This window comes from Echeneis naucrates, chromosome 6 (assembly GCF_900963305.1).
Source record: "Echeneis naucrates chromosome 6, fEcheNa1.1, whole genome shotgun sequence".
NCBI classification, from domain to species: Eukaryota; Metazoa; Chordata; class Actinopteri; order Carangiformes; family Echeneidae; genus Echeneis; species Echeneis naucrates.
In genome coordinates, this window is record NC_042516.1 from 2,790,147 (window position 1) to 2,803,775 (window position 13,629).

Genomic DNA, 13,629 nt, shown 5'->3' on the forward strand with positions numbered 1-13,629 from the left:
GCACCCCTGTCACTTTCAGGGCATAGCTGGTCTTTACTCTTTTGACCCCACATCTAGGTTCTTCCTCACAGCTCAGCTCATCCCCAGACCTAAATGCAGAAATATCTCTGTCCAGCCAGGGTTTCTGGTTAGAATAGCTGTTAATAGTCCTGGTGATGGAGACATCCATCCATGGTGGATACATACCCCTCCAGGTTCACAACACCTTTGTATGTTGTTGCCTCTTTGAAGAGTATCCAGTCTGTGCATTAAAAGTAGTCCTGTAAGATGCCAGCTGCATCACTAGGCCACATCGATCTTTTTCTGTGCTGGTCTGTTCTTTCTAACCACCTGATGATAATCTGGGACCCGCGGAGAGACAGCGAGAGAGAGAGAGAGAGAGAGAGAGAGAGAGAGAGAGAGAGAGGGAGAGGGGTGATCAGAGAAGCCCAGATGAGGGCGCGGCCTGACTCTGTGGACGTCACGTCTGTTTGTTTACGTCCTGTCCAGGTTGTAAACAATACTGGGTTGCTATGGAAACGTGCTGGCGGAACTTTAGCAGGATGTCTGTCAAGTTAACGTGATCAAAGTCCCCATCAACCACATAAGAAGCTTGTTTGTTCTGGAGTTAACTGATGCTGTCGTTAAGATCCTCGGGTGCTATGCTAGCATTAGCACTCGGTGGGATGTAAACAGCTACGACAAACAACGCTACGAACTCCCGGGTCATGTAGTATGGACGACATTTAACAGTTAAAAACAGCAGCCTCTAAACAATGACTCTTAACCAGAGCATAGCTCACACACCAATCTTTGTTAATGTAGACACAGAGACCGCCACCTCTTTTCTCCCCGATAGATGGTTACGGTCGGCTCGGAAAGGAGCTTTTCGACCAGGAATACTGCATCCGGTTTGTCACGCGATTTGGTTCCCCCCCCCCAGATTTCTGTTCCTTTTTACGCTGATTTTCTGCTGAGCCGTGCGTAGTTGTTATGTTACCGTACGTACTACTAAACGAAAATAGAAATACAACTAGGTGTACGGAAAACTAAACGGAACAAACTAATGTGTAAGTTACTGATATGTTATTTATTACATTAAAACAACAAATAAACTCGCGCATTCGTTTGAAGGATGCATCCAGTCGGTTTCACGTGTTTTATTCGAACATCTAACAGCAAAATAGACTATAGAAAAAGAGATCGTTTACAGAGCTCTGGAGCAGACTATGTCTCCTTGACCATACAACTCGAGCGTCATTTCACGAAGTCTGATGCTCTATTTTTCCCTGGTCCAGGACATTATTTTTGACGTATAGCGTTACTATTGCTTACCATTTATTTGGAAACGGGCGGAGTGCCTGCGGATGACATATGTGCATGATTTATACAAAAATCAACGATCCATTCATTGAACACTTAGACTATTTTTTTTCCTGAAAGCCTACCCATTATCTGTTGTCTCTTCCACGACATGCCCATTATAGGTTATAGGCCTACATAATTGTCATTGTGATGATCAACAAGTTAAAATGTTCCTTAGACACAATAATAATTCAACAACAAAGCATGGTATTTATTTATTCATTAAAAGTTATAACCAAACTAACAGATGTGAAGTCTGAGCTAAGAAATCACGAATAGGCATGGATTTTCTTTTTTAATTTTATTTACAACGTATCATTTATCATATATACGGTGTTATAGCCAGATGATTAAAGATACAGTTACACAGCAAAATCGTACAACAAAGGGAACAAACTAAACTAAAAGACTAAATAAATAAATACATACATACATACATAAATGAAATAAAACAATACGACAAAGTCCAGAAATAATACCAGATAACAGAATAAGGAGATGGATGGTAATGAAAATTGAGTCATTAGTTTTTATAATATTTGTCCATAAAAGAAACAGTTTTTAGAGCTTTCTTGCTATTCAGTCCATTGATACTATTGGAGTATTGTTTCAGTTCATTTAGAAAGTGATTTAAGTTGGGTTTGAAATCAGCCCATTTTCTCTTGTGTTTGTGAAAAAATAAAGTCTTTCTCTTTTAGCCTCTCTTCAAAACAAATAAAAATGTCTTTCCTTTTAAGTGGATTATCTGTTTTCCTATTGATGTTTTACACATCCCTCCAGAATATTCTAGCATACATACATTCATAAAGCAGATGGCAAATCGTTTCATCCTCAGATCCTCAGAAAGCACAAGAATATTCAATGTCAATGTTAAACCGCTGAAGGGTTTTTTTTGCTGGATATATTGTCTGCATTATTCTAAAGGACACCTCTTTAATTTTACTATTGAGACATAGTTTATCACCAGCTAACCAAACTTTCTTCCAGTCAACATCCCCATACAATGCTGTAAATTATTTTGCAAAATAATTTTGTTGAGGGCATAGATGCATTCAATAGGAGGTTCCTAATAAATTTATTTGAGCAATTACTTTGATAATATTGGTACCTCTGAGGAACAAAGCACAGTGTATCTTTCAAGAAGTACTTGATCCTCTGATCAGCTGCAGGACACTCCTTGGTATGGCATCAAAGGCAACTGGATATTTTGGGGTAATTAGCAACCTGAATTTATTAAGAAATTCTTCATACCTCAGTAACTGGCCCTCAGCATTCACAAATTGTTGAACTAAAACAATATTCAACCCATTTTTCATACTACAGTGACTGGTTTTTATATTGAATATTCTTGTTATTCCAGATGTAGTATATTGTTGGAGAGAAGTTATGCTTGTACACAACTTTCCATGCCAACAGTGCTTGTGAAAATTGGGTAAATAATGAGATCTGTTCCTCCAAAAAAAATTGAATTCATTTTTATCAAATTTTGTGTATATTGCAACAGGCATTTCCAGTGACAAAGTAACATACACAGCTCGAGCGTTCCCCTTCGCTTTGGAAAGTAAAACTCTGCCATTCAATGAGAGATCTCTCGTCAACCACGTTCAATTTTTTTAGTTTTTGTTCCAATATAGGATAAAAATTTAAGTCACTTTGAATTTTTCCCTTTTTATCAATAACAACACCTAAATATGTAACAGTTTTCTTCACAGGGATACAATTTACTACACATTGAGCACATTCCTTTAGCGGCAATTACACAGATTTGTTCAAATTAATTTTTAAACCTGACACAGCAGAGAACTCCTCAATACACTTCACAGCTTTTACCACCTCATGCCTGTTGGATATTAAAGTTGTGGTATCATTGGCCAGTTGGGCTAATTGAAATTCTCTATTCAAGGCTGTTATACCTTGGAATAATCCTTTTTTAATATGCATAGCCATAGCCATCCTTTCTGTGGGGAGTTTCCATGTTCTCCCTGTGTCTGCGTGGGTTTCCTCCGGTTACTCCAGTTTTCTCCCACTGTCCAAAGACATGCATGTATAGGTTAACTGGAGACTATAAGTTAAGTAGGTGTGAATGCAAGTGTGAGTGGTTGGTTGCCTCTGTTTGTCCTTGTGTGTTGGCCCTGTGATGGACTAGCGACCTGTCCAGGGTGTACCCCGCCCCTTGCCCGATGTGAGCTGGGATCGGTTCCAGCAGCCCCATGACCCGGTTACGGATAAAAGTGGATGAAGATGAGTGAGTGATTGAGCCATAACTTGGGTTACAAGGAGGAACAAGAAAGGACTGTCTTCTTCCCCTACAGATGTTAAATCTTGGGAGTTGTGCCGTGGGATAGCTTAACAGAGCTGTTGCATCCATTATAGAGTTTTAACTGCCTTCTTAAAGTGATTTCCAAAACCAAAACAGTCCTTTGACATCCTGAGCTGAAGTAGATCCATCTTATTATCCAGCGAATGGACTGCTGGTCCGAAGGGATTGCTGGTCTGTTGCCTTTTAGCTTGGCTGGCAAGCCGCCCTGCTTAACACACTTCTGTGCACACCGTTTCTGCAGCCGATGTGTCCTAGCGTTCCAGCCAGTGATTTTTAACAGTCTCAATCTGCCTAACCTTGCTCTCACGTACACTGGCAGAGGAACTGCAGAACTGCTAAATGTGTTATCTGTTGACTATAGTCATTCATTGTCATTGAGTTTAAAAAAAAAAAATAATAATAATCTAGCTTCTTTTAGAACCCATACAGTAAAAAAGTGGGTTAAGTTGATTGGAGACATTCATAAGGAGCTTTTCAACAACTTTCCAATATATGCCTCAAATTCTCAAGCAACACCAAAAGGTCAGAATTTGAGGTTTGTCCAGAGATCGAAGTTCCTGAGTTGAGTTCAACAATCAATGTGTTGTCATTTCCATTAATTCTGTGGTAATGATGAAACTGAGGCTTGTTTTCAACAGATTTCTTTAATCAACTCATCTCACGATGACAAAGAAAAAAAAAGAGAAAATAAATAGAGGTACACTGAGAGAAATTCTAAAGACCAGGACTAGGATCAACTGCTCACTGCAAAGCCAGTCACCAAAACTCAGAAGGAGTCAAAGCTCTGGATCTGAACAGTAACAACAATTATAATGCCAGAACTGAATTGTCTGCCATTAGCTGGCCCAGCTCCTCAGGCTCTTTAGACAGTTTATTGAAACTTAGCTCAAAACATTTTTGAGACCAAAACCTTGAATCAAGTATGAAGTTGACATAGTATCAAAGTGCTATTTGTTCCCAAGCCTGAGATTCTCTTAAAATACAAAGGAGAGGAGGGGGAAAAGCTGTGTTCAATGGAGTGTCTCTTTCATCTAAAACCATTCCTAAATCATTGACACTTTCACATCAATGTAAGAAAGAAGATATCGCGATCTCCAGTAAATAAATCTGACCAATAAACACAGTCTGAACTATGTACAGTGAAGACATACTCAGTCCTCTTCCCTTTTTTGAATATAACAAAACATTACTATAAAAATAAGAGGTAAATGGGAAGGAATGACTGAACTTCCAGAGCATCAGTTTTGGATAGGAAATTGTTGCATTTTCATCCCATTCTACAAACTAACCCTTATGCCATGTTAAAAAATTGTTCCTTTCGCCTTGTTAACTACAAAACTTGTAGTTTAACATTTAAAATGGAATACATTTATGAAAGATCAATATTTTTCCAAACCTTTGTTCCCAGTTTCTTTATGAAGGGGTTCTTGGATGATTTATATCATGATTAGTTTTATTTAGTTTTTTAGTGTGAGATTGAACAAAAAAGTTCCTTTCGCCTTGTTAACTACAAGATTTGTACCATAGACTTACATTCTAACCAAATGTTTTTACCTCCCATGTAAAACACAGTTCCCATTTTTCTCTCACAAACTTTATGGCATTATGAAAAATAAAGAGAATTGCAAAATTGCCTCAGTATATAACCTCTGACACCACTCACCAAATTTTGTAAAATAACATTTATTACATTTCTTACAACAGAACAAATAATTTAATTGAAAAGGGAAAGTGGTGTGTGTGTGTGTGTGTGTCTTTCTCTCTCTAATGTACATCAGTTCAAGGTGAGCACACTGGAGCCCAGTGCTCCCTGCAAACAGGCTTCTTGCAGAGGGCACGGCAGACCGATACTCTCTTGTGGCAGACTGAGCAAAGGCCCCTGTCTGCATTGCTGGACTTCTGGCTTGGGACTGTGCGTCTGTGCTTGCCGCTGGTGGAAGACGAAGAAGACGCAGCCACTCTCCCATCCACGGTGTGATCAGAGCCATCCCCAGCTCGTGCAAGAAGATCCTGCAACGCCAGGTCTTTCCGACATTCCTCTGGGGATTGACCAGGGTCCACAGGACGCACGCATTGTAGATGCTGATATCCATCACATTGAAGAACATAGTGGCCAGTTGCTCGTTCTCTGATCTGTAGGTGCCCACAACCTATAGGATAAATCTAAAAAGATAAGAAAAAATATAATCAAACCCATATATTTGTTTGTGTGTGTGCGGATGCACAGTATGCAAAAATAATAAAAAGTGTACATGAACATATAATTTCACATACCTTGTGAAAGTTATTGACGCCTCCTTTGTTTTTATTGTAGTCCATAATAATGATGGGCTTTTGGTCAGCCCCATCACTCACTCTGGCCTCTTGGTGCTTGGTGGACAACAGAAGCACATTCTTCCTCTTTTTCAGGAGGCATGACACGATGGTGTGGGTCTTGGTGTGGGTGAAGAGGGATGACTGGGGCTGCCTCCTCCCGAAGGTCAGGAGCTGGTGGGGAATCTCCCTTTTATTCTTGGAGATGGTGCCAACCAAGGTGTTCTTGTCCTTCAGCAGATCCACGCCCAGCTAAGATAGCTAGATAGCCCGTAAATAATTTGTCACATGTGACTGTGTGACCCTTCAACCCCTCCATCAAGTGGTTGACCACTCTCTGGCCCTGCCCCACCTCTCCCTCACTCCCCTCCTTGCCAGTGTAGAGATGTATCTTCAGGCATGAGGTTTTTGCATCACATAGACCCCAAATCTTTAACCCATACCTTGCTGGCTTTTGTGGCATAAATTGACAGAAACTGCATCTTCCCTGGAATGACAGGAGCTGCTCATCAATGGTGATGTTAGTTCCTGGGTTGAATAGGATTTACAGCTGATGCAGCCACATCCCAGAGTGGCTGAGTTGCAGCTAGCTTCGACACCTTCAAGCGTCTACACCGGGTGAGCTTGTTGTCAAAACAGACTACCCCCAGCAGTTCCTCAAATCTGGACTGGGACATAGTTGCACAAAACCGGCGCCAACAATGACCCTCTGGAGCCCTCTGGATAAATTCCAGCGAGCAGCAGAAGCCCCAAGAATGCTCTCAACTCTCTCTCCTCCACATACTCCTCTCCACCATCTTTATTGTTGCTAGTGTCTGACTCTCACTGTCTGAGCTTGGTGGGGTGAATTCACTGGCTCAGTGGAATCCATTTTAACTTTGGAAGAGTTTGATGGGTCACAGAAGGTAGGTTCTGGGGTCCTCGAGTGAGCAGCCTGGGTTTCTCTCTGGACTGGGGTCCTAGATGAAGCAGCCTGGGGTTGTCTTGAGGCTGAATCTTTTGACTGCTGAGCAGCAAAGCTAGGCTGATGGCCATGGATACTGTCAGCGCTGAGCTGGGTGCAGGACTTCCCATAGAACTGACGCTTGTCCACGAGTGCCATTAACTTTCTGGTAGGTGCAATTGTTTTAGAGGTGCCATACCTCTTTTTATTTAGTGCAGTGAGTGTGAAAATGTAAACGAGGCCTGGGAAAGTAGCTTTGTGTATAAACATTCTGATTTCTCAGCCTTGTTGTTTCAGCCTCAGCTTTGTTTCTATACCCTTCAAATTCGCTGCACTAAAATTGTTATGGGGCACTGGGGTGGTGTTTATATCTTCTGCGAAGTTGAGGGTCTTGTACTTATCTTTCATCTACTGACTTCAAAGACGAGAATCAGAAAGAAGTTACTTGTCCTCAAATGTCCCAAGTGCGTGTGTGTGTGCGTGCGCGTGTGCACGTGCATGTGTATGAGAGCAAAGAAAAACATGCGCGTGCGCACGCACACACACACACACACACACACACACAGATCTTATTTTGTCATGAACATGCAAGTAGAAGTCCTTACCATGTATATCAGAACAAATGCGCCTTTTTTGTGTTACAGTGGCCTGTAATCCTTAAATTTGACAGAAATTCTGCAAATTCCTATTTTTTTCTAGTGTGTGACAGAGGCATGGCTGTTCCTCAGAGGGAAACGATATGAAATATATATATATAAATAAATATATATATATATAAATCAAATGTGCATATTTTGTGAGTAGATTACACACTGACACACATGGAAAATATTTTTTCATTTCAACCATTCTGACTGAAAGATCTTATCACTAACTCCACATCAAAAGCATTTTAGTTGTAAAAAAGTTTTTTTTTTTTTTTTTTTGTTATTTTACTGGTCTGCCGCCATGCCAGTTTCTTTTATGGTAACCAGAAGTCAGTATTTGTTTGGGTGGGTGGGGTGGGGTGGGGTAAAAATGGGGCAATTTTGGTATTGACTTAATTTTAACTTCAAGTAGTTTGCTCGAGAGAAATGGGAAATTACAGAAAAAATACTTTTTTCACTTTGTTTTACGGGGGGGGGGGGGGGGGGTCAAAGAAATTGGTTTATAATGGAAGTCTATGATACAAATCTTGTAGTTAACAAGGGGAAAGGAACTTTTTTGACTATACAGTCAAAATACAGTGGATATGGATGAAACTCAAAAAGGTCACAATCATACCCAAAGTTATTTCATGTAATGCACTTCACAGTACGAGGATCTCCCTTAACAAGGCATAAGGGCTAATGAGTTGTAGCAGAGGAAAAAGCAGTGGCTCCTTGGCATGCTCCCCATATCTCACACAGTCCAGCTGCTTCATGCTCGTTCCCTTGATAATCACTGTTGTCAGTTTCAAACACAAACTGCAGGGTGATTGGGTCTGAAGTTCATGTTTGTGACTAAGAACCAGCTCTGTAATCAGGACCTACTGGATAAAGTTCACAACCTGCTGGCTGAAAAATTATGGCCTATGGGACCCATACAATAGTCCAAAGAATGATGTGGATCATTGTTAGTTATGTCACATACTGACAAGCCAACTGTTCTCTCAACCTGACTTCTAACAAGTCTGTTAGAAGAATGAAGAGTACTGAGTCAGAGGTGAGACCTAAAGCTAAAATTGTGAAAGGACATGTCCTCTAAGGAGTAAATGGCATTGTATGAGTCCACAGAGCCATGTGGGCTTAGCTGATGTCAGGTATTTCACCTGCCCAGTTGTTATGGGGTCATGGTCTATTTCTGATTGGACAGTCCACCACTATCCACTTAACCTGGAGTTATTTTCCAATCTGTATAATTGAAAACACCCATCCATATACAGAATTTCACTCAGATAGATGTGTATAACACCAGACTCAGATTGTCCCTCTTGCTGTATTCAGCTGGTATATAGCTGAATGCCATATTAGCACATCTCTCTACACAATTCTTCCCTCAGCAGAGGATGGACACCACTGTCAGATAACTGTAGTTGTCCAATCGACATGCAGAGGTTACATACACATGAATTTTCTCCAGGCATAAACTCCAAAGCCACATTAACCACTGTCAGTGTACAGGAGCAGCTCACATGTGAACATCTGCTGCAAACTTTCTGTTGCTGTTGTCATTTTAGTTCCTTTAAAGAAATACATTGTCCTTTCATCCACCATACACTGAAAGAAGATCAGCTCATTAAAGTGTCTTGTATCCTTTAGTGATCTGTTCACACCAGCTTCATCTCTTAGGTCACTTCATGGTGATGTAGATGACAAAAGAAATGGGTCCAGAAACACAGACTGTTCATCCCAGTTTATCAAGATTAACTTTATATATAAAGTGACTAAGTCTGAAAGGTTGCTGATAGTAATTATAGGAAGTGGGTTCATGATTGTTCACGGAAGTGTCAACTATTCACTCTGACTGACTGTGTCCCTGGATCTCGCCGTCTTTCCTGACCTCAGAACCAACAGCATTTATCTAGAAATATTAAACTAGTACAGCAAAAAACTGGAACCATCCTCTGCAGACGACTGTCATCTGTGTTCTCTGTGTAATACTACAGGCACTGCAGACAACATCAGTCAACCATCAGTGTGAAATGCATCTCAAACATGTGTACCAACTAACCACTAACAGAGCATGTGTGCACTGTGTTAGTTGTGTGTAGTTTGATCTGTAAATATTGCATGAAGCTCTTGTCAGCAACCTCCACCCCTACCACCACAACAATTATACAGGTGAGCAGTGCATGGAGTCTCTAGCTGTCCACTACCTGATGAGGCAGAGTGACAGAAGAGCCATTGATGAAGGAGCCCTGTTTGTCTCTTCCCTTCAAGAAGTAGGTGAGCAGCTCCCCCTTCCCCTTCACAAAGATTGGCCCCCGCCTCACAAAACGGAAGCCATACTCCTTCAGGATAGTGTAGCAGTCCTCCACCACCTGGGAGCAACACACACACACACACACACACACACACATGAAAGGACTATCCAGTAATCCTGGTTAGTGCGAGCAAAGTGAAAAAACAAAAAAACTGTAGTCCAATACCTGGATGTTTCCCATCACCCCTGTTGACTCCATGCGACTGGCCACGTTCACAGTGTTGCCCCAGATATCATAGTGGGGTTTGCGGGCACCAATCACTCCAGCTAAGACTCCACCCTTATTCAGACCTGAAGGAAAGTGGACGTGGGACAAATGAATTCACCTGGCTCCTAATTAAACCTGTAGAGTTTCCTGTCAGTTCCACCAGGATACAGGAGAACAGCAGTTAGAGCAGGCAGACTACTACAGGTTTCAGACTTGACATTACTATTATTTAATTTTTTGATTGTTAGTCAGACTTTACTAACTTAGTTATGGTTTTGAAGGACTTGGGCTGTATCTGTGTACAAGGTCAAAGCATGATGCCAAAAATGTGTTGAATTCAAGGTAAGGGCCAAACAATAGAATGTTATAACATACATACACACACACACATTCCTCACCACATAACCTTCAACAGAAGTATCATAGTAAGCATTCTAATGCTGCATTCCAGACAACTCAGAACTCGGAAATTCTCCAAGTTCCAGGCAAGTTATAACTTCCGTTTGGGTGCAAGGAATTCTGGTATGTAAAAAAAACCAACATGACGGACATTACAAGATTTATGCTTCATCATTTCAATCAGCAAAGGTGCCTGCGACTTGCTCATTTGAGTGAAATGGAGGAGGTTAAACGGCGCGTAAGTTAGAAGCTTGTATTTTATGTTTTCCATTATTTTGAAACGTATTTTGTATTGATTGACAATACAAGATTAATTTAATTGATTAATTAACAGGGTATGCCTAATTTCACCATGATGAGTAATTGCACATTACATAGTTATTTTAATTAGCATGATCGACATGTTAATGAGGGCAGCACAGCGGTGTAGCACTGTCGCCCCACAATAAGAGGGCTCGGTTCTCGGCCTGGGGCATTTCTGTGCGGAGTTTGCATGTTCTATCTGTGTGGTTTTCCTCCGACTACTCCAGTTTCCTCCCACCATCCAAAGACATGCATGTCTTAACTAGTTAACTAGTGATTCTAAATTGACTGTAGATGTGAATGCGAGCGTGAGCGGTTGTTCGTCTCTGTCTTTGTGTGTTGGCCCTGTGATGGACTGGGACCTGTCCAGGGTGTACCCTGCCCCTCATCTGATGTGAGCTGGGATTGGCTCCAGCAGCCCTGCAACTCAGAAACAGAAAAAGCGGTAAAAGATGAATCGACGACATATTTGGGCACCGTTTCGCACACATAACAGATTGTAGTACACAATTGTGTGTGTCATATTGTGACTGCAATGTGCAAATTTACTTTACATTGTTCTAAAGTCTGTGTGTCACGCGCAGTACCACCGCATCCATGGAAGCTGCCATATTGTTTAGGAAGCGATCTGATGTCGCAAGTCGTAACTCGTAATACATCGAGTAGGTACAAGTTCATGAGTGGGAAGTTACGAGTTCGACTGCCGTTCCAGTGCACTTTCACAAGTTACAGTTGGGAAAAACACGAATTACAGGTTGCATGGAAGGTAGCATAACTTACAGATTCACTTCCTGGTTACTAAGATGCAGGGCCTATCACCAATGACAGCTAAACAGGGTTGGGAAAGCAGGTGCCAAGATCACTGGTTTCCCATCCAAAATATATCACCAGAGTTGCATTCATAAGGCCATCCCCATCACTGAGGACCCTTACCAACCCTCTCATGGAATATTATCCCTCTTGCCATCTCGTACCAGGTACAGCAGCATCAGCTGCAGGATGCACAGGATGCTAGACAGCTTTTTCTGACAAGCTGTGAGGATTGTTAATGGACTGCGCCCCCTCTCCACTCATACTCACACTCACACACTCACATTCAACCCTATTCCATGATGTTTACAGCTAACTGCATGTTGGGGACAAAAGTTTCAAGTATTAATAAAGTAGCGCACCTTATTTCTAATGATGCTAAATGACAGCGAGGTGGGCTTTGAATATCAGTTTCATGAAAAAATGTGCTCTATAAAAATACATTTGAAATAAATTTACATTTGTGGAGGGACAGTAGCTGTTAATAGTTTTATCGATTGGACAAGTTGGTTAACATGCTTTACCAGGGTCAGCACATACCAATGCGCAACATGAAGTTGTTGAATGACTGGTAGTTGATGTTCATGAGTGTGACCTTCATGGCCAGGGCGAAGTCTGCCAGATCTGCAAGGTGCTGCCAGCGCTCCCTGTCTGACTGCTCCTCCTTCTGTCAGACAAAAACCAAAGGAAACCATCATCATTACCACTGACACATCATCATGGTTGAGTCAAAGACTCTGAATTGCATCATGATTAGTGTTAATCAGAGACATATTGAAACCAAGGTAGCCAGCTCACCTTCACGCAGGTGTAGCCATTGCTGATATTTGGGGTGACACCTGATGCTGCCATGTAGGTGCTCCCAATGGTTTTAATTTTTGTGATACAGCGGAACTGAGGCTCGTCCAGCAGCTGAGATGAGCACAAGTCAAAAGTCAAGCACACACGTTCAACCACTTTTAACTCACACACGGTAAAACTTACACTGTCAAAATCTGAGATGATCTCATTCAGGAAGCGTAGACACTCAATGCCTCCATTATTGATGCTTTCCTCTGTGTAGAAGTCAGAGAAGTTGGGGATAGAGGCAAACATGACTCCAATCTCGTCATAGGACTGACTGTACAGCTCCTGGAGGATATGGAATTAAGAAGGTTTGAGGAACCCAGATGAACTCTACAAGATAGCATTATTAGACACAACTACAGATTCAGAGAAACAGCTGAGGCTCCTGACAATAGAGTCCTGTGAGGATCTCACCTCATCCCTTTTTTTGGAACCCAGGAAGTGTCGAGCCACATGCTCAGGAAGCATGTTGGTCACCAGTGCTTCATTCCATCGCCTCATCTCATACACCTTCTCCTTCTGCTCATGGACCTCAATCTTCCACAGGAACAGGGTGCGGGCAAGCTTCTCCACCTTTAGAAAAAGAATGGTGCTGTCGTTAACACTGTCAACAAGTGCTTGCTCTTGGAGGAAACTGTTGGGTTTCTTTTAGTCGATAAGAAGTTTAGTCCAGAAGTGCTTGATATGTTATGTATGTATGATAGTGGTTTGATGTAATGACTCTGTTATGACGTGGCACCATATAAACAAATTTGATTTGATTTGTCAGAGCTACACTGTTGTGGAATCATGAATGTGTTCGAGTCATTTGATGACAGGAAACAGAAAGTTTCTAGGGTGTGCTGTCATGTTCAGGCAGCAGTACGAATGCTTCCGAACACAATTGAAACACTCATGTTTCTGTGTACTGCAAATGTGCAGTTGACTCAGCAGACATGAACTTACATGTCGAGAGAAGTAGTAGAAGCTAACCATCATAATGAAGATCATGATGGTCATTGTGAACTTGGAGGGAACCAGGAATGATCTGCAAAAATAGAAAGGTTGACAACAAGTGTGTGAAAACAACACTGCAGCTACTTTTTGTCATCAAACACATTAAGATCTGGACCAGGGGCCTTATTTCTTAAACTGTGCGTAGGATTGTTACTAAAAGTGTACATACGCCCAAAAGCCAATGTTTGCATAAAACAGAAAATA

General features: G+C 41.5%; 2 protein-coding genes across 4 annotated transcripts in view; both read right to left on the reverse strand.

Annotated features, from left to right (window-relative positions):
- Positions 1 to 4,295: 4,295 nt before the first annotated feature.
- On the reverse strand, positions 4,296 to 7,012 carry LOC115044588 (uncharacterized). The gene is made up of 3 exons (XM_029503708.1): positions 6,878 to 7,012; positions 5,939 to 6,229; positions 4,296 to 5,827 (listed from the first exon to the last, which is right to left on the reverse strand). Exons 1-3 carry the CDS (start codon positions 7,010 to 7,012, stop codon positions 5,444 to 5,446), a joined length of 810 nt encoding a protein of 269 aa, XP_029359568.1. The 3' UTR covers positions 4,296 to 5,443.
- A 755-nt stretch (positions 7,013 to 7,767) lies between these two features.
- adcy3a (adenylate cyclase 3a) overlaps positions 7,768 to 13,629 on the reverse strand; it is a 53,733-nt gene continuing 47,871 nt past the window's right edge. The window contains exons 15-21 of one of the 3 annotated variants that reach the window (XM_029504259.1): positions 13,375 to 13,456; positions 12,844 to 13,002; positions 12,568 to 12,714; positions 12,382 to 12,495; positions 12,124 to 12,250; positions 10,030 to 10,154; positions 7,768 to 9,921 (exon numbers count right to left, since the gene is read on the reverse strand). In XM_029504259.1, the coding sequence (XP_029360119.1) occupies positions 9,742 to 9,921; positions 10,030 to 10,154; positions 12,124 to 12,250; positions 12,382 to 12,495; positions 12,568 to 12,714; positions 12,844 to 13,002; positions 13,375 to 13,456 (934 nt within the window). In that variant the 3' untranslated portion in view covers positions 7,768 to 9,741. Of the gene's footprint in view, positions 9,922 to 10,029; positions 10,155 to 12,123; positions 12,251 to 12,381; positions 12,496 to 12,567; positions 12,715 to 12,843; positions 13,003 to 13,374; positions 13,457 to 13,629 lie in introns of those variants that run through there. The other 2 variants (XM_029504260.1, XR_003840850.1) reach the window with 2 other exon arrangements.